The sequence below is a fragment of the Lissotriton vulgaris genome, chromosome 5 (assembly GCF_964263255.1).
Source record: "Lissotriton vulgaris chromosome 5, aLisVul1.2, whole genome shotgun sequence".
Lineage (NCBI taxonomy): Eukaryota > Metazoa > Chordata > Amphibia > Caudata > Salamandridae > Lissotriton > Lissotriton vulgaris.
Window position 1 is genome coordinate 377,187,416 of NC_141693.1, and position 23,468 is coordinate 377,210,883.

Here is a 23,468-nt window from a genome sequence, read left to right on the forward strand (position 1 = left end):
TACCTATGTTGACGTGGGTAAGATTGTTCTAGACCTCCCTATTGGCTTGTTGATTCTGGGTGGGGATTTCAATGCTGTGGTTTCCGGCGCCATGGACAGGTTTCCGCCCCGGGATGTGGGACGGACACAGAAATGGCTTCCTGAATTTTTAGAGACTCTGGGTCTGGTGGATAGCTGGAGATTGTTCCATCCTACTCAGCAACAATATACCTTCCTCTCTGGTGCCCATGGTAGCCTCTCTCGAATTGACTATGCCCTGGTGCGGCGGCCCAGATGTCGTATATTACTGAAGTGAAACATCTAGCTAGAGGCATCTCCGATCACTCGCCGCTCTGGTTCAAGTTCGATATGACCCTGGGTTCCGGTGGTAGGATCGCCCCCATTAACCCGTGGCATTTGCGTAATCCTAAAATTCGCAAGGAATTGCTACAAACGTTAGAGCACTATTTTCAGGAGAATGAGGGATCGGTCTCCTCGTCGATTTCGCTGTGGGAAGCCTTTAAGACAGTGATTAGGGGTCAACCTTTATCCCTGATCGCGGGAATCAATGGAGAGAAAGAGAAAGAGGTGATCAGGGCTGAATCAGAGATAGCGAACATCGAAAAGGATATATATTCCAGGAAGTAACCCGGTCTAGGTTACATGTTTTGAAACTTAAGCAGCTTGAGTACAGGACGCTGGTCACAGACAGTGCTAAAGCTTTAAGCCGAGAACAGCAAGGGCGTCTTTATGATGTTGGAGACAAGGCCGGTAAACTGATTGCTTGGTTGGATAGGAAGGATAGGAAGGACAGAGCGGATCGAGTGGTTCCTGAGATTGAGACGGAGGAAGGGACTTGTGTTACTGACCCACAAGGGATAATAAAGGGTTTTGCGGATCATTTTCGTACAGTTTACACTTCTGTCTCAGATAGACCGGAAGAGGATTCGCACCTACTATTGAGGGACATTCAACTTCCGTGTTTGTCAGGGGAGGATCGCGACCTCATGAATGGTAAACTTACCGCTGATGAGATAGCCTTGGCAGTACCCTCTTTGAACTCTGAGAAAGAAATGGGTCCCAATGGTCTCCCGATAGAGTTGTATAAACTTAGAACAGATAAGATTTCCCCCTATTTGAAGGACATGTTTTTAGAAGCTCGAGAATGTGGAGTGTTGCCCCAAGACCAGAGAGTGGCCTCGATAGTAGTGATACCCAAGTAGGGGAAGCCGCGATCCAAGTGCGCTTCTTATAGACCGATCTCATTGCTGAACTTGGAACCAAAGATATTGGCTAAAGTGTTGTGTAATAGGTTGGTCAAGGTCATAAGTAGTTTAGTACATCCTGATCAATCTGGTTTTATCCCACATAGGAATACGGCATTGAATCTAAGGCGATTGCATGGAGTTCTGGCCAGGGCGCATACATTGCGAGAACCAGCCATATTAGCGTCGTTGGACTCGACGATGGCCTTTGATACGGTGGAATGGCCATATCTCTGGGCTGTATTGGCTAAATTCGGTTTCGGTCCCGAGTTTATTAACTGAGTAAGCTTGTTATACACTGAGCCTCTTGCGCAGGTTGTTGTGAACAATTGTGTCTCGGCGCCATTTTGTCTTGGGCGGGGCACTAGACAGGGGTGCCCGCTTTCCCCTCTTTTGTTTTTGTTGCCTCTTGAGCCCCTAGCGGCTTGGATTCGTTGGGAGCCCTCGATAAAGGGTATTTGTTGGTCCTCGCAGTTCGAAGATCGTATTTCACTATACGCTGATGATATGTTGCTTCATTTGACCTCTCCCAGGAAATCCCTTAATGTTGTTTGTGATGTCTTGGCCCCGTATGGTAGGAATTCAGGATTGGTGATAAATTGGGCAAAATCCTATCTTTATGTGTTATGCGGTGATGCCCCTGTCCTCCCTCGTAATTGTCCTATTCAGATCGCTCAGAACAGGTTCAAATATCTCGGGATCTATGTCTCAATGGATCCCACACTCCAGTATGACATGAATCTCCTTCCTCCATTGACTCGGCTGAGAAGTGATGTAGCTGGCTGGAAGAAACTTCCATTGTCCCTATTGGGTCGGGCGGCCCTTTTTAAAATGATGTCCCTACCCAGATTCTTTATGCCCTCCAGAATACCTTGGATGTGGTACCGTCGAGCTATTTTCGAGAAGTAGAGGGACTGCAGCGCAGCCTAGTTTGGGAAGGCAGACCGCGTATAGCGTTGGCCAAGTTGACGCTCCCATGGTACGACGGAGGTATTGCCCTCCCAGATATTAAGAGATACTATTGGGCTTCACAGTTGGGAGCTATAAATCATGGTACCTATGGATCCAATATGGATCCTGGCTATGCCATGGATAAATGGCTGATCCCTGGCGGTGATTACAGTAGGGCGCTGTACACCAAAACTGTAGAGAAAGGTTTGACTGGACCCACTAGAGTTGCGGTGCGCATATGGCACAACGCTCTTTGTTCACTGGCTACCCCGTTATTTGGATCGGATAAGTTGGGCAGGTTGTGGAATTCGATGGGTTTTGATCGATGGGATTTGATAGGGATTACCACTGTGGGGAATGTTTGGGTGAAGAGAAGAGTTAAATCATTTACTGAACTACAAACTGAATATGAACTGAGTGGGACGGAGTACTTTCGCTATATGCAGGTGCGACATGCATTGAAGTTGGTGTTCCCTGATGGGGAAGAGATACCGGAAGCGTCCCCATTAGAGGATCGGATACTGGATGGGCATCTACCAGATAGCACCATTTCTCTTATTTATAAAAAGTTGATAAATCATAGAGCAGATCTCTTAGTAGACTTAAGGGATAAGTGGACGCAGGAGGGTATCTGAGTTAATGACGAGGATTGGCAATCAGCAAATTCTTCCCCTAAGGAAGTTGCGTTCCCGGCAAGATTGAGGCTTGTTCAATTGAAGATACTGCACAGGGTCTATGTCACTGGTCCGCGACTGGTTAAGATGGGTTTAACAGAAGATGGTTTTTGTAAGCGTGGTTGCGGCCAGTTGGGGACGTTTTTTCATTTCCTGTGGGAATGCCGATATATGGTAGACTACTGGAACAGTGTTCATAATGTCATGCAGGAAGTGACGGATGTGGCTGTTTTACCGGAAACTAGGAAATCTATATTGAATATTTGGGAGCAGACAGACCTGAACACTGCACAAACTCGATGGGTCTCTCTGGGGGCCATGATTGCCAAGCGGAACATAGCACAGCAGTGGGGAGCGGCTAGGCTGCCTACGCTGGAAGGATGGATAGAAAGTATGGATTGGTGTATGTTCCGTGAAAAAACTGTTTATCTGGCACGGGGTCGCCCTAAGAAGTGGAATAATATTAGGGTACCCTGGAACCAATATAGGGGGAATATGTGTACCACCTGCAACAATTGTTTTTGATACTCCTCTTTCCCCATGACCCTTACATGTTAACTTGCCTGATATTTGTGCTCTATGCCCCCCTAGACTAATATTTCTATACCATATGTTGAAGTTGTTACCGACTCTCTTCTGCAAAATGTAACGATGTCTTTCTTGATGCCTTGTTTTAATAAAAAGAAATATATTTTTAAAAAAACAGAGTGATAACAAAAAGAATTGCAAACCTATACAAACTTTTTCCATATCCCAAAATAAATCACACATTAATAAACAAGATGACACAATTCTTTTTGTTATCACTCTCTGTTCTTAAATATTGTGCAATGTTATATTAGTATGATAAAATGTTATAATTGATTTACACGTCATGTTTTTTAAATAGAATGATCTTGTGTGAAAAGTAAATAAACAGAAAAAAACACAACCACCAACTGTTTTTGTTTTTGATTGTATATAGAGGTCCATGATGGTTGCAGGTAAGGGCCCAACCCCCTGCTGTTGCTTTTCAACTTTTAGAAAAAAAGGCATTTTATTGTCCTAATCATTTGGTGCCTACAGCCTGTATCCTGAGTCACATGACTAGGTGTAGATGCTAGTTTGCCTTTGTGTATTCCTCCCATACAGTATCACAAAGGAGAGTGTGTGGTGGCAGCATTGGCCATCTTGACCTGATGGGAGGGGTTGAGCTGTCACTTGCACTTCAAAGGAGCTGCCTCAGCACAATCAGAAATAACTTCACACTATTCTTTTGTGACTCCAGAGACTGTGGATCAATGAGGAAGGAAATTCCAGATGTGGGGAGAAGTCTTGAGGTTTCACCCACTCAGGCACCAGGTATAATTATTGGACCCTCAGATCAACTCTTCAGTATGCTCCTGGACCTATGGATGCTCCAGAAGGACTGCCCTGCTGCGAGAGGTCTGCCCTGCTTCCTGAAACCTATCGTACGGTCTGAGAAAGAAGACTGGAGCTGCTCCCTTTATCTCAAGCTACCTGAAGGGACTCCAAGGGTTAACTGACTGACCTCCTCTTCACTGGGACAAAACAAGCTCAAGAGGCCTCTTTGCAACTGCCCAGCTGACCTGCTGCAACTACACATGCCTGGACCTGCAAGTGGAACTGCCCGAGTCCTGCTAGCCCCTGCTAGAAAAAATCCTTAAACTCCAAGAGGCACCTCCCCATGTTCTGGGCTTTTGGTTGGTATCAGAGTGCATTCCTCAGGAGAAGAAGGAGGAGAAATCCTGAAGTTTTCGGCTCTTGGTGACCGTGAACGGGCCCGTTTGTGCCAAGATCTTGCTACCTGTGATGACTGCCAACTCGAAGCTCCGATGTGCACAACTCTCTGCTCTACAGCAACCGCCAGCATGACTGACAATGCGAGATCTGTACTTCACGCTACAGAGGCGACAGCCCACGAGGACCGCCCTGCTCATGATGCTACATTGACGACCATCCATGACCCTCCCCATGCGGGCTTCTCCACTACAAACTGGACTCTTCACTCCCGGACTCAGAAGGTAACTTTTTCAGCAGGACTAACCTGGTCCCTGCCTCTATCCTGCACTCTATAGCAGTCCGCCTGAACTTGTGACTTTCCCCTGGTCTTTCACGGCCAGAGGAGCGCGCTTGGCCCTTTGTGCTTTTAGGTACTGTACGTACTTACATCTATTACAATTCAAATCTCTGTTCTCCTGATAGAATTTTTATTGTTTTGGTATCAGATAATTTGTTGTGGGATTTTTCTTGTGTTGTATTTTTACTTTATTACTGTTTGAGTGCTGCATAAATACTTTATATATTGCCTGTATGTTAAGCCTGACTATATTTGTGCCAAGCTTCCAGAGGGTTAAGCACCGGTTAATTTATTGACTTTTTGTGGTACACCCTTACAAGAATTGTGGCTGTTGCTTGAGAATAGCTCACTCTCTCCTCAACCAACAACCCAATTCTTCACAGTATATAATCTCTTAAATTGAAGTTTGTTTCTGAAACGTGAAAAACAAGTGTCCTTGGTGCACAGGAATTCTTTTCTTCCCAGTTTTCATTGCGTGTCTGCCATAGTTTAAATGGCAGTTCAAAAACAAATAAATGCATTGGAAAAACCTGCCCTGTAGGGGGTGTTGCTCCCAAAGCCTTTAAGGCGATGCCCTTTAGCAGATAGGCCACCACAGAGGAGTATCGGACAGTGGAGGCAGCTTAGGCTACAATACCGGACATTCAGTGGCTCCTCCACTTCTGAATAAGACATACAAACCACAATTCACCAAACTTTCCTTAGTAGCTAGAAATATGAGGAATGAATAAACAAGATATGGTTTGGGAAAGAGTGATGATTTAGAGATGCCCAAATTCTGGACTACACAAGAAAGACTAAGAGAAAAAATGGTAGAGGGCCAGGAAGAAAGTGTAGGCTACAAAAAAGAGCGAAAACTTAGGGATCTAGAGTTCATCCTCTGACATCATAAATACATATCAAACAATATTGTAGGTACAGCCATATCGCTTGTGTGACAGAGGAGGTAAGATACCTTTGCTTCATCAGTTTATAGGACTGTAAGCCCTCACCCACCCTGGGGTTGCATGATTCATCATGGGGTCCACTCCTCATTCATGTGTAACAAGTAATAGGTAGGGTGGGTTCATCTTGTAATAAGGGAGTTCTTGTGGTTAAGCAGTTGAAAATTATAGCCCTCATGAACACATAGCACAGGATGAAAAATAGTAAAACTAATTCATAGTTGATCAGAAAAAAAATGTCTATTCTTGTCACACGTAGGTAACTCTAGAGCAACATGGAAATCTGTTCAACCATAACAAATGGTCAGTATGGTTCAGCCTATTCCTTGGGTGTCTAGAAGGCTTTCGTCAAGACTTAACCCCTAAACACACTGGCCTCTCTGGGCTAGCCAACTTGATAGAGTATCTGAAGAGAAGTGTAATTTAAGGAGATGCTTGACATAAAAAAAACAGGAAAAAATAAAGACAAGATGGGATTGCCTGTTTCTAGTACACACTGAAGGTTGCTTATTCCCCCTTTCAGTGAATATCCCATCTGAAAGAGACAGTCATGGATTCCTCACCTTAGAATTACCCCCAGGCTTCAAACTGGATCCGGAGAATTTTTTCTTCAGCAGTACCCCTGCACTTCAATAGGCGGCATTGGTCGTTGTCGTCGCTGTCCCGAAAGCTTCTCGAGGCCCGACAGTCAGCTCCCTGGCATTCGAGGTCCTGGTCTAGAGGGAGGTCGAGGGACCGGTCGCGGAGTCGTCACCACCACTCTTCATCCAAGTCTTCGTTTTCGGGTAAGTCGAAGCTCAAAAAGAAGGCAATAAAGCACCGTCATTCTCCCCATCCATCAGCCAACGTGACGCGGGAAGCGGAAGGTAGTTTTCTTGCTTCGCCCGCTGAGTATTTTGGGTCGACTCCGGCCTTTCCTGGAGCCGGAGCGACCCCTGCCCAACTTCGAAGCTGTAACAAAGCCTTGCATTCCATGTTCGGGCAGCCCGACTCCGCTGGCGCACCCTAGGGCCCCACAGACTTGATTGGGGGCTCTAGGCCTTCGACGCCACTGGCTTTGGTGCCGCAGGGCACCCAAGGATCCAGGCCTGGATTCTTATCGGCGCCGGTTGACCTTGTGACACCTCCTCCAGCTCCGAATACAGTGACAACACCTCCACCGCCTCCGACGCCAGTTGTTTCCCCAGCTGACTTCCACCCCAGCCTCCCCCTTGATGTAGACGCAGAGCCGGACCTATGTCGGCCGACGTCAGGACCAGCGCCTTCCGGTACTTTTGTACCATTGTTCTCCCCTGGTGTTCCCTATCGCCCTGAGTTGCTACCAGAGGAGGGTGAGGAGGACTGAGAGGGGTCTGTGGACCCTCTAGCTGACCAGTTGGAAGAACCAGACTGGAGAGAGGAGTTGGGTGTGGCCAGTGGTCTGGAAACGTCCCCAGACCTTGGCATGCTTTCTTCCCCTACCTTGGCTATGGAGGAGGGCGCATCTTACGCAGTGGTGTTGCGTAGGGCGGCCGAGTACTTAAACCTCAAGCTTCTTACGGTGGCAGTCTAGTCTAGACTAACCTCCTGACTGAGGTGCTTCAGCTGGCAGCGACCTCTTCGAAGCCCCTGCTGCCTTTCAATGAGGCCCCCACGGACATCCTTTTGGGCACCTGGTCCAAGCCCAACACAGGGGCTCCTGTGGATAGGATAATTGCCTAAACCCACCGCCATGCCCAGGGCGACCCTATTTTCCTCTCCCAACTCCAAGCCCCTGAGAGCTTGGTGGTCAAAGCCTTGACTTCCAAGGGTGCATTCCCAAACGCTCCACCTGATAGGGAATCCAAGAAGCTGAAAAACCTTGGGAAGATGTTTTCTTCCTCCAGCTTAGGACTGCGGTCAGTGACCATCGCATGTCTCTTGGGCCGTTATTCCCACTCGGTGTGGGACACGGTTACGCAGGTGCTGCCACAGTGCCTGGAGGAGGCCAGGGCCATTCTCTGCTGTGATACTGAAAGGGGTGAGACGCAGCGAAGTTCGCCATCCAGTTTGGGCTGAACACCGCCGACTCACTCTGCAGGAGGATTTCCACGTCAGTAGCACTGAGACGCTATGCTTGGTTGAGGTCCACTGGCTTTTTGGGGGATATCCATGCAACACTTTTGGACATGCCCTTTGATGGCGGTCGCCTGTTTGGCGACAAGGCAGACAACGCGCTAAGCGCTTAAAGGATTCTCGGGCTACGGCCATATCCTTAGGCCTCGCTTCCACCTCCTGCCCAGCTCAGTGTGCTTTTCGCCCCTTTCGTGGCTACGGAAGGGGTGCGCGGCCACGTTCCGCCCAGAGCCACAGGCCTGCGCAAGCTGTCCAGCCTCTGCGCGGCTGGGGACATGGATCCCACAGCTGTGGGTCGGGGGCCAGTCCACCAGCGCCCCCTCTGCAGCAGCCTCCAAACCCTCCTAGTCTGACCTATGAGGGCTATCAATCGTCAGTGGGCGGCAGGATTCGCCATCACCTCCCCCACTGGCTCAACATCACGTCAGACAGGTGGGTTTTGCAGATAGTCAGAAGGGCTACTCCCTCCCCTTTGAGACTACCCATCCATCCATGCCGCCTCAATTCCATTGTATGTCAGAGGATCACCTGGCCCATCTCCAACAGGAAGTTACGTCTCGCTGGCCAAATGAGCCATCGAGCGCATTCCTGCCCCAGAAGTAGGTTGTTGTTTTTATTCCTTCAAGATGTTGACACTGGCTCAGGTCCTGTCTGCTCTCGACCCTGGAGACTGGATGGTAGCGTTGGACTTGCAGGATGCTTATTTTCACATCCCTGCCCTGCCGGCCCACTGGCATTACCTATGGTTCAGGGTAGGCCTCGAGCACATTCCGTTTACCATGCTCCCCTTTGGCCTTTCCCGCGCCCCTCGGGTGTTCACGAAAGTGATGGCGGTGGTCGCAGCTCATCTGCGCAGATCAGGGGTTCAAGTCTTCCCCCTATCTCGACGACTGACTGTTGAAGGCGGGCCCGGCCCAGGCTTTCGTCTCCCACCTCCAGACTACGGCGGACCTCCTGCATTCATAGGGTTCTCCATCAATGTGCCGAAGTCACACCTGATTCCCTCACAGAAGCTCCTCTTCATCAGAGCGGTTCTGCACACAGATCAGTTTCTGGCTTATCCCCCCGAGCTGTGAGTCCAGGATATTCGGCCTATGATTCCGATCTTTCAGCCTCTATCCTGGGTTTCAGTCAGAATGACCCTGAGGCTCCAGGCGGCATATGCAGGCTCTGCAGTGGGACCTGAAGTTCCAGTGGGCACAGCATCGGGGGAATCTTTCCGATTGTGTCCAGATCTCAGAGGGCACTGCACGCCAATTGCAGTGGTGGTGAACGAACCAGAATTGGGTCAACGGCAGATCCCTCTCCACCGCCCCAACCAGAGTTCACAGTGGTGACAGATGCATCACTGCTGGGGTGGGGCGGCCACATGGGAGAGGTGGAGATCAGATCAGAGGCCTCTAGTCTCCGGCGGAGTCTGGGCTCCACATCAACCTTCTGGAGCTTCGGGCGATTCGTCTTGCACTAAAGGCATTCCTTCCCTCTGTCCGGGTAAGAGTAGTACAAATGTTCACGGACAACACCACTGCCATGTGGTACTGCAATAAACAGGGCAGGGTGGGGTCATGGACCCTATGTCAAGAGGCTCTCTGCCTTTGGACATGGCTGGAAGAGCAGGGTATTTCTCTGGTGGTTCAACACCTGGCAGGTTCTCTGAACCCCAGGGCGGAAGAACTCAGCCACAGGTGCATGATGGATCACAAATGGCGTCTTCACTCGGAGGTGATAAAAATGTCTCTTTTGGCCGTGGGTTGAGCCTTGGCTAGATGTATTCGCCACCGAAGAGAGCGCCCAATGTCAGCAATTCTGTGTGTTGGAATTTCCAAGGCAGCACTCGCTAGGCGACGCTTTTCGGGAGTGGAGTTGTTGTCTTCTATACGCCTTTCCCCCTATACCACTTCTGCCCAGAGTGCTAAGAAGATCAAGCGCAACTAGGCCCAAGTCATTCTTGTGGCTCCGGATTGGGCACGAAGAGTCTAGTATCCCAAGCTATTACACATTGCCATCGATCCCCTGATCAGAGTGCCTCTTCGGGAGGATCTTCTGTCATATATCCCTGGTGCTTCAACACCTAGCAGGTTCTCTGAACGCCAGAGTGGAGGAACTCAGCCGCAGGTGCATGATGAATCACGAATGGCGTCTTCACTCAGCTGTGGTGCAAGGTCTCTTTTAGCAGTGGGGAGAGCCTTGGTTAGATCTATTTGCCACCGAAGTGAACTCGTAATGTCAGCAATTCTGCGCGTTGGAATCTACAAGGCAGCACTCGCTAGGCAACTCTTTTCGTCGCGAGTGGAGTTGCGGTCTTCTATATGCCTTTCAGTCTATACCGCTTCTGCCCAGAGTGCTGAAGAAGATCAAGTGCGACCGAGCCCAAGTCATTCTTGTGGCTCTGGATTGGGCACAACGAGTCTGGTACCCCGAGCTGTTACACATGGCCATCGATCCTCCGATCAGACTGCCTCTTCAGGAGGATCTTCTGTCGCAGCAGCAGGGAACCGTCCTCCACCCAAACCTATCCAGTCTCCACCTCCTTGCGTAGATATTGAGCGGCGACAGTTGACAGCTTTCGACCTTCCTTCCGAAGTCTGTAATGTTATCTTGGCAGCCAGGCTCCCCTCCACCAAAAGGTATACGTCTGTAGATGGAACAAGTTTGTGGCATGGTGTTCAGCAAAGGCTGTGGATCCCCTTTCTGCTCCCCTTTCAGATGTTCTCCTCGTCATTCTTCCTATGGCCCAGCGGGGATCTTGTCTGAGCACTCTCAAAGGCTATCTTTCGGCCATTTCGGCCTTTCTTTGGCTGCCTGACCAGCCTTTTCTTTTAAAGTCCCCTATTGTAAATCGCTTCTTTAAGGGCATTACTCACTTGTTTCCTCCAACCCCTTTCGTAATGCCCTAGTGGGACTTGAACCTGGTTCTCACCTATCTTATGTGTGCTCCCTTTGAGCCGCTACATAACTGTCCTCTCTGACTTCTGACTCCTAAGACTGCCTTTCTAGTTGCCATCACCTCTGCTCACAGGGTGAGTGAGCTTCAAGCCCTTTCTTCTAAACCTCCTTTCCTGGCTGTTCATCTGGACAAAGTTTTCCTTCGCACTAGGTCTTCTTTCCTTCCCAAAGTGGTTACCTCTTTCCACATAGGACAGACCATCACTTGCCCCCCTTCTTCCTTCCCCCGCATTCTTCTAAAGAGGAGGAGAGGCTCCACCATCTGGATCCAAAATGCGCGCTTTCGTTCTATCTGGATAACACAAAACAATTCCGGGTAGGTGACCAGTTCTTTGATGGCTATGTGGGCACCAAGAAAGGTCGGGCCGTGATAAAAACGGACCATATCCCGATGGGTTGACATCAAAATCTGCTACTCCTTAGTGGAAAAGGAACCTCCAGTAGAGTGTCGCGCCCAGTCCACCAGGGCGACGGCAGCCACTACTGCTTTGGGATGTGGAGTCCCCCTTCATGACATCTACCAGGCGGCTACATGGGCTTCTTTGCACACGTTTACGAAACATACTGCCTGGACAGCCAAGTCCGTGGAGACGGCTTCTTTGGCCGTTCTGTTCTCCAGGACTTTCTGGTGTGAACTTGGTTCGCAAACCCACCTCCGGGATTGGTATTGCTATGGGTATCTATTCTAAGGTGAGGAATCCATGACTAATTGTCTATTTCAGATATATCGTTACCGAAGGAAAGTAACTTGTGCATCAAGTTCGTTTTTATTCTCCCGGGGGCTTGGGGGCTGAAGAGTACAACTTTACTAAATTCTTTTGAGAGCTATTCTTGCTATAGACCTTAGCCACTTATCCCCGTTAAGTGAAAGGATCTTCCCCCCTACTATTTGATTGCAGGAGAAAACTATTAGTTGATAATGCACTAAGAACAGGATTTGAGTTTTTGGATTAGAGGAAATTAACACTTTCTGCCAGATAGACCGCAATAAGGTGACGTTTAGAATCAAGAGAAAGATGATGGCATAGATTTGGGGCTGTCTGTATATAAGGAACAATAACCCCAAAAGAGTAAATGATAGAAGTAAGAGGGTGGTATTGATAGGAAAGGGAAGGGCCTTAGGATACAACTGCAGATAATGGAAAACCAAGAAGGAAAATAATTTGAGGACTGACCTGTCCAGTATAGAGAGTTCTTAAACTAGGACATATAAGAATGTAAGAGCATAGTTAGAGATTCCCACCAAAGAGAATGGGGCAAAAAGTAGATTGATCAGCTGTTGCAAACGCAGCAGAAAGTTCTAAAAAGAGGAAGAGTGAAGAGAATATAGAGTAATCAATGGCAGTTAAAGAATTGGTTACAGGGAGTAAAGCAATTTTAGTAGGGAGACCTGACTGAAAGATAGGCTGGAGTCCAGAAAACTGAGCTTAGGAGCCAAGGTAAAAGAAAACTTGTTCCTTGACCATTCTTGGTACACAGAGGTGAAACCGATGAGCAATAAGGGGAAAATTAGAAGAAAAAGATAGAGTGGAGACTATTATGATGAATGGTAGCCGGTCTAAAAGAATTATGAACAATTTTATATGGAAGAGAAAGGCTGAAAGAAGAAACATTGTAAAATGCAAATTAACTATAGATATGAGTGGTGACTTGGTAACATGGTAGCAGCGCAGCACTCCTATTTCTTTTCTCACCTTATTAGTCTCTAGGAGTAAGAATGAGCCCTCCGGAACAAACCTCCCTGACATTGTTTCAAGCATGTTAAGGCCTCATTAAATATTTACAGTTAGGTGAAATTGTGTGGGTCATTTTTGTATGTGATCTTGAAGGAGACTTGATTGATGGATAGAGGACAGAACACCCAACCAGTTTATTCAAGGGTTATAGAGAAAAATTAGTATTTTGCAGCTTGATAAAGCGAGGAAGCTGAGATTAGAACCCAGGTCTTTTACTTCACCAGTCGAAAATAGTCACTGAATCACATATCGTATTTTGCCACTCTCACCTCCGTATTTCATGTGGCTTTTCCTGTCTTCTACATGACCTGCTCTAATTTTCATGGTCTTTCCTCCACATTGTCAGTGCTTATCCAATTTCCATCATTTTTCCCGCTCCCTGCACCTCTGTCCTATCAACATCCTTTCCTTGTATCCTACCTCCTCACTCACTTTTTTACATAACTTCTCTCCTTCCACATTCCTTCTCCTTCTGCATTCCCATCCACTCCTCAGTTCCCTCTCTACTCCTTACATACTCCCTTTCGTCCCTTCCTTTCTCCTCTCCTGTAAAGACTCAAATCCGCCTCTTTGCTAGTCCATCTGTACTCTAATCCTTGCATCTTTTTTATTGTTTCTCAACCCCTTAGCCCCTTTGGGATGCAACCATTTGAGTAGTGCTTTGCAAACTGAGTTGGCTCTAGGTCATTCCAATTGTAGGTAGACACATGGTAACAGGATCACATAATGTGACTGAATGTGGAAAACTGGGGCCAGGATCTGGATTATATATTTGTAAATTAGCCTCATTTTATCACCCCCTCCATTTCTTTACTTTTCTCTCTTATGCTTTTTCTCTGCATTTTCTTTCTCCTTATTTTGTTTTTTCCAATTGCATTCTTTCGCTGTGTCCTTCAGCATCTGCACTACCCGTTTGCCCTACCAAATTCTGTTGCTTTTTCCACCTTTTCTTTCACCTCTTTTCACTCATTTTTTTCCATCTTCTACTCATTTACTTTTCTCTGAAATGCACAGTAGAGATGACATTTTCAGAGCCTTGTTTCATTGAGCTGCTAAGTTAGATCTTGCCCTCAGACCATTCTAACCAGCCTCTCCCTTTAGTGCGCTCCAGCAGTACCTGTGCCATTAACTCAGTAAAAGATACAAGATATGCTCTTTCCAAATGTCTGTTTTTGTGATCAGAAGATTTTTTTGGTCATAGATTAGAATCATAGGGAAAAATTGTATACTTGTAAACCACAACTGCCAAGTCTCTGCATGGATATATTGTATTATTGAACAGCATGCACATAAGAAAAAGTGATCGTATATATCAAAACAACATACTTCTTGTGCTACTTTGGCTTGCAGTCTGATTGCCTAGTAAGTATATACAAATCTGCTTTTGGTGAAATTGATTGGTCACTTGGAACATCACTGTATCACTTCTATCATCATTTATTACCAACTACCTTTGGACAGATATTAATCCAAAAACATTGAGGACAGGAAATGAAGTTAACATTGATTAATATTTAGTCTTCAGCCTCATTCATGCCTTCTTTTTGTGATCATTTTTCAGGGAAGAGTTTTTCTCAAGCACAAAAGCTGGCAGATTTAGACAGTGAGCTAGGAGCAATGCTTTTCAGCAGAACGAAGGAGGTTAGTGCAGCATTGCAACTCTCAAACCGAGAAGCAGATACCGTACGCAGGCGTAAACTGGAGAGAATGATGTCTATAAGACAGCAGGAGTCGCAAGAAAATGTTAACCTGAGAAAATCTCTCATAATGGTAAGTTTTCTCATGCTCTGACTTTAACACCTTTGCTAGAAACAATGAAAAAATTATCTCAAAGTCTTTTTAATAAAGGGTTAAACTGTGATTTGAACAGGAGTTGAAGAAGGCTCGTGATTCCAGGTTTTGAGGTCTCTAGTGCACAGAGCAATAATGTATAAGTATAAAGAACAACAAGGTGTGGCTCCACGTACAATTTTCTTGGAACATCACTGAAGTTCCTGTTTGTGATACCTAAGAGGTGTGAAACTGCATAACTGAAATTCAAACTGATTGTGTACTTCTGCATCATCCTCATTTTAGGCTTCTAGATTAAAGCAATTATATTTAACGGATTCTGCTCCAGCGATAAATATGTGATCCGTTCAGAGCAAATGCATGAGAATTATTCTAAACAAGTAGGATTTCAGGGGATCTTTAGCTAAAATGATCATGACAAATGGTTCTTGTTAGCACTGTGCTGCACAACTAATTATTCCTCTATATAGAGTAGGGTCAAAGAGCATGCCTAGGGCTCGCAGTGTATAAATCTAATAAGAATTATTGACACAGGTCTGTTGGACTTTTGTACTAATATTTTGGTTGAAAGCCACCTTCAAAAATTGTACTTCTAGAAAATCTGTGAATGCCATTCTAAATTTTCTTAAATGTTATAGATGAACACTTACATACGGTGTGTAGGGTTGTATAGCAAATATCTGATTTGATATGTGTGATACTTTATCAGGCATCCATATGTGATACTTGAAATAGATTACTGTGTGAGGTATTTATTTATTTATTTATTTATTTATTAGTTTTCTAAAGCGCGACAGCTACCCAACAAAGGGTTTCCCGGCGCTGAGGGACACTAAATTGCAGGATGTTAAACTCTGAGAGGGAGGCTAGAACAATTTACTGGTTAAAAGCCACGTTTTGGTTGCTTTGCGTAATGTTGACTTCTATTCTCCAGATCGTCTGAAATTGATTCACTTGTTGAAGCTACTTGCAGGAAATTATTCTTATGCTTTTTGAAGTAATTGCATTATTATTGTCGATAAAATATATATCCGGCTTGTTCAGAACTAAAGAGACTGTACTACAGTAAACTGCATTACCATATTAAGCCAAATAGACTGGTTAGGAAGATGTACAGAGTTCAAACACAATTCAACAATAGATAATGAGCAGGAATTAAACAAGGTGGTAAGAGCACAACATAAGTTTAATTGATAGACATGAAGGCCGTGAAGTAACAGAATGTAATGAAATCCTTAAGGTGAAGTAAAGGCCACTCGTTATTCAACAGACAATAAAAAGAGGGCAATGAAATATTTCCTAGGTATTGATACAAACAATATTGGCACACAATGAAATAAGAAACAGACATGAGATTTGGGCAAGATTGTTAGATGTCTTGGGTAGTTTACCTTGCAAAACCAGATAGGGAATGTCTACTGATTTTAGAAGGCAGCCCTGAAAACACAGGACTATTGACATTATAAACATAGAATTTAAGGACAAAAAACTTGGTTTGGTGATCATCACCTTGAGGCTTATTTATTTAATTTTGAAAATCATAAAAGCGTCGCCCACCTCGGTGGGGGTTTGTACATATTATATGGACATTGCTGTGATACCTTCTTCTAGAAAAAATAACATACCCAGAATACACATAAATAAATGTAAAAAATATTCCTAATGTGAGTCCAAATAAATCATAGCTGGACAGACCAGTAGCACGAATTCCCCAACTCCCCAATTTCCCAACTACACAAAATTCTCATCTTCTATAAACATTATTACTCTTTCCAAGAGTGTCAGTCATTTACAAAGCCTTCCATACTTTCTTCTAGTTCTATGCCTAAATTGATATTGACTCACTGTGGGAGCAGGACTTAAATGTTTCAGGACCAATTGCATTGTGGAATGTATTGGGAATAAACATTCTGATGTCTTCTTGAACTTCTAATATAGTCCGCACTCTATTTTCTCTTTTCTGATTTGAAATATATTTTACTTACATGTCCTTATATTCATGCATTCTGTTTATGTCTTTGACAAAAAGTAATGTCTATTTTTTGTGCTAAGGTTCCTTTTACTTATTACATGTATTTTTAGGAAGTCTTTCTGACGATTGGATATGTTCCTCTTTAAATGTTAGTATCACAGATTTGATGCTTGTAGTTTTCTTTCAGAAAATAACTAACAATAAGAAAATCTCTAAGGATATTTCCTTCTAAGCTTGGTGGTATAGAATATGCTACAACAACAGACTTGACAGACATATGTGAATGCTATTTCATTTGCCATAAAAAAAGAGGCAATTTGGTCACTTGCAACTGAATTTCTCAGTATGTCAGCTCAATTTTCCAAACTCCACCAGCCAGTTTTTGTAAAAGTTCCCAAACCATCTTGATATGCATGCTTATTAACATGGTTGTGCTATCGCTTTTCTTCAATAACGAATATAGTAGCATATGTGTGCTACACATTTATATAGCTAACAATAACTAAGATAATCTTTTATTTTTTTAATACTTAGAATATTTCTATAATCTTCGGAAACTGAACTACTTAACAGAAGTGACGCACCCTATACCTCATCTACTTTACACCGATTCTAACATAGGACCTTATAAATGCCCATGCTGCATCTCCCCTATGCACCCCTCTACCCCCATTCCTAAGGTCATAGGAGCACTTATCAATGTCCGTTCAGTCCCCAAACACAAAACCGAGATTCTGGAATTCATCGAGTCATATCATTTAGACCTCCTTTTCATCACCGAAACATGGGGTGATGACTCCACGGGCCCAGATTTCAAAGCAGCCATTCCTGAAAATTACTGCGTCTGTAGACTCGATAGGAAGAAACGTAAGGGTGGAGGAATAGCCATAGTATATAAAAACCACTTCAAAGTCAAATTCCTTGACTTAAAGGATAGCACCTGTGAGGCTGCTTCCTTTTCCCTCACTATTTCCGATATCCAATCATTTTCAGGAATCTTACTCTATCGCCCTCCGGGGTCCAGATCGAAATTTCTAAATAATCTAAACAATTTAATTGAGCTCTCCGCAGGAGTATCGCATTTCAACATACTGGGCGATTTTAATTTTCATCTTGAGGCCTTATCCGACCCTGACACCTGGACACTGATTAACAACTTAGCCGCTGTCGGCTTACAGCAAATTGTCACGTCGCCCACTCATATAGCCGGCCATATTCTTGACGGGCTATTTACTACTAATCCTTATATCACTTTATCAAACGTGACCCCTCTCCTATGGACAGACCATTCAGCAGTCTTTTTTTCCTTAAAACTGACTTCTCTGCCATCACGCCCACCATCTCACTCTCCTACTACCATAAGAAATTGGAAAAATGTCGATCCTTCCCAACTCTCAGCTTTGCTGCTTGACAGTATCACTGCCACTGAACAGGATCCCTCTCTAGCCTCCGTCAACTACTTGAACAGCCTAAACAAGGCCTGTCATACCCTAGCTCCCCCTAAAACCTGCCATCACACCAGACTTTCCCCTTCAGCCCCATGGTTCACAGAATCCCTTCGTCTGCAGCGTCAACTGTGTAGAAATCTCGAGAGACGCTGGCGCCGCCACTATAACGAATTCGAAAAAGCCACCTACAAAAGTGCTCTCGCGATATATAAAGATCTTATTACCATGGAAAAGTCATCTTACTACACTTCTCAGATCACTCAGGCAAAAAACTCAGCTAAAGAACTATTTCAGGTAGTCACTCATCTCTCCAACCCACCTTCCCCTAGCTTCAATGGAACCCAATCCCTTTGCGATTCTCTCGCAATTTTTTTCAAGAAAAAAGTTACTGATATTTTCTCAGCCTTTTCCCTCACACCCCCCATTATCTCAACCAATCCTCCTTCCAATAATGATACTCCTTCCCTCCCGTTTTTCGAAGCAGTTACGGAAGAACCAGTCCACCGACTTATCCTAGGCACAAAATCAGGATCACCTCTAGATCCTTGTCCCCCTGCCATTCTCAATCGAATTCCAGAAGCCATTTCCCCTATCTTAACGTCAATCTGTAATTCTATGTTCACAACCGGTATTTACCCCTCAGTATGGAAAGAGGCTATCATCAAGCTACTCCTAAAGAAAGCGACCCTCGACCCCCTTCTCCCTGCCAGTTACCGTCCCATCGCCTGCCTCCCCTTTCCAGCAAAGATTTTTGAAAAGGCAATGAACCTGCAATTATCTAATTTTATAGATGATAACAACTTATTAGACGAGACCCAATTCGGCTTCAGACGGGGCCATGGAACCGAAACCGCGCTACTCAAAGCAGCAGACGAAATCAGAATAACCCTAGATAAGGGAGGAGCGGCGGTACTCATACTGCTGGATCTTTCGGCAGCGTTTGACACGGTCGATCATGTCACTCTTATCGACCGTGTCTCAGCTATAGGAGTCAAGAACAAAGCAAAAGACCTTCTGGCTTCCTTCCTAGCAGATCGGCCTCAGACTATTAAATTTGCCAACTTTACTTCCCAAACATTCACTCTCCCATGTGGTGTCCCACAGGGCTCCTCGCTAAGTCCGACACTTTTTAACATTTATGTTTCGGACTTAGCGAGAGTAATAAAATCATATGGAATTGCCCTGACAACTTATGCTGATGATACCCAACTTGTGCTTTCTGTACACAATATTGGGACATCAGTAGCTGCAAACTTCCAAAGGGGAATGAAGGCCATCAGCTCCTGGATGTCATCTAATTGTCTCAAGCTAAACTCTGACAAAACAGAGGTGATGACATTCGAGAGGTTGGACCCCATCTGGTCCGCCCACTGGTGGCCATCGGAGCTAGGAGATCCACCTCAACCTGTCTCCAAGGTTCGTAACCTTGGAGTCATATTTGATGACAAACTGACATTTCAGCATCACGTCAATTCAGTGGTCTCCCCATCTTTCTACGTTCTAAAAAGAATCAAAAAACTGCTCCCTTACCTTCCATCATCAGCCGGCAAAACCTTGGTTAGCACCTTGGTTTTTTCAAAAACCGACTATTGTAATGCCCTTCTGTTGAACGCTCAGAAAAAAGTTATCAATCAACTTCAATTAGTCCAGAACGCTTCGGCCAGAGTCCTTCTAAATATCCCCAAATCCAAATCCATTTCCTCTCACATCCGTCAACTACACTGGCTCCCGGTCAGGAACCGAATAATGTTCAAAGCCTTATGTATCACTTACAAGGCAGTCAACGAAGTGGGCCCACAGTTCCTTAGAGCAGCTTTCTGCCCGCTTGATCACCCTAGAACTCTCCGTTCCTCGTCGGCGCATATGCTGAAAGTCTCTCGAACAAAAAAGGTTAACTGGGGAGACAGGTGTTTCACTATCTCTTCATCCAAACTCTGGAACGCACTGCCCCTCCACATTAAAACCGCTCCAACTCTCCTTAGTTTCAGGAAAAAACAAAAAACCTGGCTCTTCCCAGTATAAACTTATCACCTCAGCGATGGTTCTGTAATCTAGCGCCGAGACACCCCTGGGTATTTGCGCGCTCTAAAAATGGCTCAAATATAAACATAAACATAAACATTCATCATGGTTCCTCTTTTATTAGCCAAATGTATAGCATTTTTACTTTTGTGTCTCCTTGTTTCTCGTTTTGTTTTTCTGTCGTCAGTACTCTGACTTTTCTTTCTTCTTTACTTTCTGATATTAATTACTGGCATATTACTGTAATTTTACTTGATCTTGTAGTACACTTACTAGCATATGTTCCTCTTCAATTCTGTGTTAATTTTTTACATGTATGGGTATTATTTTTGATATATTTTCAGTAAAAATAAATTCTCTTTAAACTTAAAACACTAATAAGCAAATTATAATCAACGTAAGAAAGAGACAGACAATACTCCAGGATTAAGAGCAGACAAGCTCCATAAAGTTCTATTGTCTTATTTTTCCATTAAATAAGGCAGAACCCTCTATCAGCCTAATAAAGATTTCTGCAATTTTACCATCTGTCTCCTTGGTGGAGACCAGATCTTACACAGTTCCATTTTCCAGTAACATGTTTTGATTCTATCCTGGAAGAAAGATTAGTTCTGGTATTGCCTAACTGGATTAGGGCAGTCACCTAGGTATGTGATTTATAATGCAATGTTTTCCAGATCAATCAATCAATGAATCAATAATTTGTAGAGCGCACTACCTACCTGTGAGGGTCTCGAGGCGCTGGGGAAAAAAAAGGGGGGGGCGCTACTGGTCGAAAAGCCAGGTCTTGAGTAGCCTCCTGAAGGTCGTGATGCAGACAAAGTGGTCCCAGAACAAAAGCAATTAATAAGCTAAAAATCAATAATATCTCCGCTAAATTCAAGCAAAGTATCACAACATTGTTTTTTAATCACAACGTGTACAAATATCCAATAAAATGCTGTTCATAGTGTGGTAAATAAGTTTTACCTAATCAATTTTTCCATATAATTATCAATACAAGACAGCTCATTAAAATGAGAGGCCGAGTCCGTGGTATCTGAGTCATACAGGCTTTAATATTATGCTTCGAAGCAAAGGATATCGGGTTCCATCACCACGCAGGTTCAGGAAGGGACATTCAACGTTTTATTAACATTACACATTATATATAGTAAATCGTTACACATGAATCCAATACAGGAGGCGTAACAGGTGAAAAGAGAGAGATAAGAACACATGTGCGTAAGAGGAGGCGTGAAAAGAGGCGTACACACGGGCGTGCACTGTACATGTCAGAGAAACGTCACAAGATACGTCACATGTGGGTGGATGTAAAGTGAGAAGTTGCAGAATCAGCAGAAACCCTTCGCCTATATGCGCGCGCAGCTAGTATGACGTGAGACTGGGGGTTTTGACTTTAGCACTAGTGGAGGAGACTAGTGTCTGGAGTGTCAGGGCAACCTGTACCTATAGCATATCTGATATCTGCTGTTTGGAGGATGTAGTGTCTGAAACAAAGGTCTCTCGGGCAGGGGCTTTTCAATACCGAATGCTAGTGCATGCATACGTGTCTTGGTGCAATGCGCGGAGCCATGGGCCTACCATGGTAACGGGTTCAGTAAATCACTTGCAAGGAGGACAGGAAGGCCGGGCCCTTTGCTCTGCAGCCTGGAATATGTTTACCCATTTCACTAGACTGGAATGTTCTTTCGAGGAGGCTGAGCAGATACCTGTAAGCAAAACATGAACTTGGCAGGCAGTCCAGGCCGAGCCGGGCACCGCTGCGCTAGCAGAAGTGAGGCAGGGGTCAGGGATGCGTGCAGCTTTCGGAGACAGGAGGGATGAGGCAGAGAGGCCTCGTTAAGGGCCTAGCTTGACTGAGTCACGAAACATGGAGAAAACGTGTGCGAATTTCAGAAGTGCACCACATAAAGACGGTGGCACCGTATGCTTAGGAACATATTTAACGGGATTTCTTGGCATGGTTGGATAGCTAACATGTTAAGGATGGACGCAAATGTATTTGCGTCTCTCTAGCATGTACAGAACGGAAGTTACACGACATACAAGGAACATGGGTGCATGGATAGGGTGCGAGTTGGGGGACACTTTGGCTACCTGAAAATTTCTATTACCTCATTCCCTCCTTGGACCCTACTACACCCTTCAGGATATATCTATATTCATGAGACCATCTATCTGTTCATAGAGCATCATCTGTTCATCTTTCTTTATTCGAAAATGGGAACGTGTACTTGGACGGGGAATACAAACTGTGGCGCACAAGCCGCAAATCGCTGGCCCACATTGCAGACAGAGACAACAACTGAATACTATGGCCAATATTATTCCTAGGAACTATAGCAATTTCCATCCCCAGGCAGAGACCACACTCCAGAACCAACCGGACCAAGTCCAGGAGCCTGGATTCCGATGCATCTGATGGGCTATTTCATGAAGTCGAGTTATAGCCTTATACACAGATGGCGCGTTATTTGGAATAAAAACACAACAACTGGATCCGATGACTCTACAAGCCCCGCCCCTATCCGCCAAGATGACGTCAAGGACAAGGCGATTTTGAAGAACAACAAGTCTCATAGAAGACTGTTCCTCGGTCAGGTTACCTAAAGCAGAAGCAGTCTCATTCACTACTGCTTCCAATGTTCTAGTCAATTTTCGAATTAGTTTACTATTTGAGACAGTGCCTATGAATGGAAAGAATCCTTTATTGAAGTCTATGTATTGTTCTAAAGTAGTTTCGGTCTGATCGACAATCGGGATTTTGATTTCCCTTCGATGTCTTACATGAACGAGATGTGAGTTTCTGTGATAATCAGGCGGGGCTAGAAAAACGGGTGGCAATAGGAACGCAATATAGCACGTCCCATCCCAATCCAATGGCAGACGTACATAGGCTGTCTGACCACATATGAAATAAGAATGGCGAGAAGCTTTGAAAGTAGACTTTCCTTTATCACTGAAATCGACAACAGTATTACAATCACTGTGTCCTAAATGTACTGAGCCATTCTTTCTGACGCATAATTCACCTCTCACTGGTAAAACTGTAATAGACGGCAAGTCCGAATTAGTCTCGGACTGGACGTTCAGGATCATGAGGTTGAGGGAGAAGTTACCTAATGCATACACTTCATTTTCTAGATCGGTCCCAATCCTTTGTGGGAGACCGTCTGCATCTGGAAAACATGCCTTATTCATGACTGTATTCAGGTTTCCCCATATCCAATTGCCTTGGGAAACTTTGGACTTACTATCTAGGGAGGACATTAATGTAAACCATGCACCACACGAACCATTATGTGTGAACGGGTAAGGAAAGAGGGGCAGAGCTCCCTTGTACTTCTGATAGGGAGGGAGTCGGCCACATATCCAGCAATTGGTGGCATTGCTGGTTTGGTGAGAATGATGTAACATACGGATGAATGTATTGTTGCGCATTGCTAAACGATAGGACAATTCGTGGGGAGGCAGGTCGCTGAAAGTGTGCTCCATAGTGTCATTAGAGGAAACATGTACATTTGAATCAAGAGGAAAAAAAATGTGTAACATTAAACTTATAC

At 44.9% G+C, this 23,468-nt stretch overlaps 1 protein-coding gene across 1 annotated transcript in view; it reads left to right on the forward strand.

Annotated features, from left to right (window-relative positions):
- NPHP4 (nephrocystin 4) overlaps positions 1-23,468 on the forward strand; it is a 1,007,060-nt gene that overhangs the window by 717,501 nt on the left and 266,091 nt on the right. Inside the window, exon 20 of the mRNA XM_086921734.1 lies at positions 14,231-14,439. Within this exon, the coding sequence (XP_086777860.1) occupies positions 14,231-14,439 (209 nt within the window). The remainder of the gene's footprint in view (positions 1-14,230; positions 14,440-23,468) is intronic.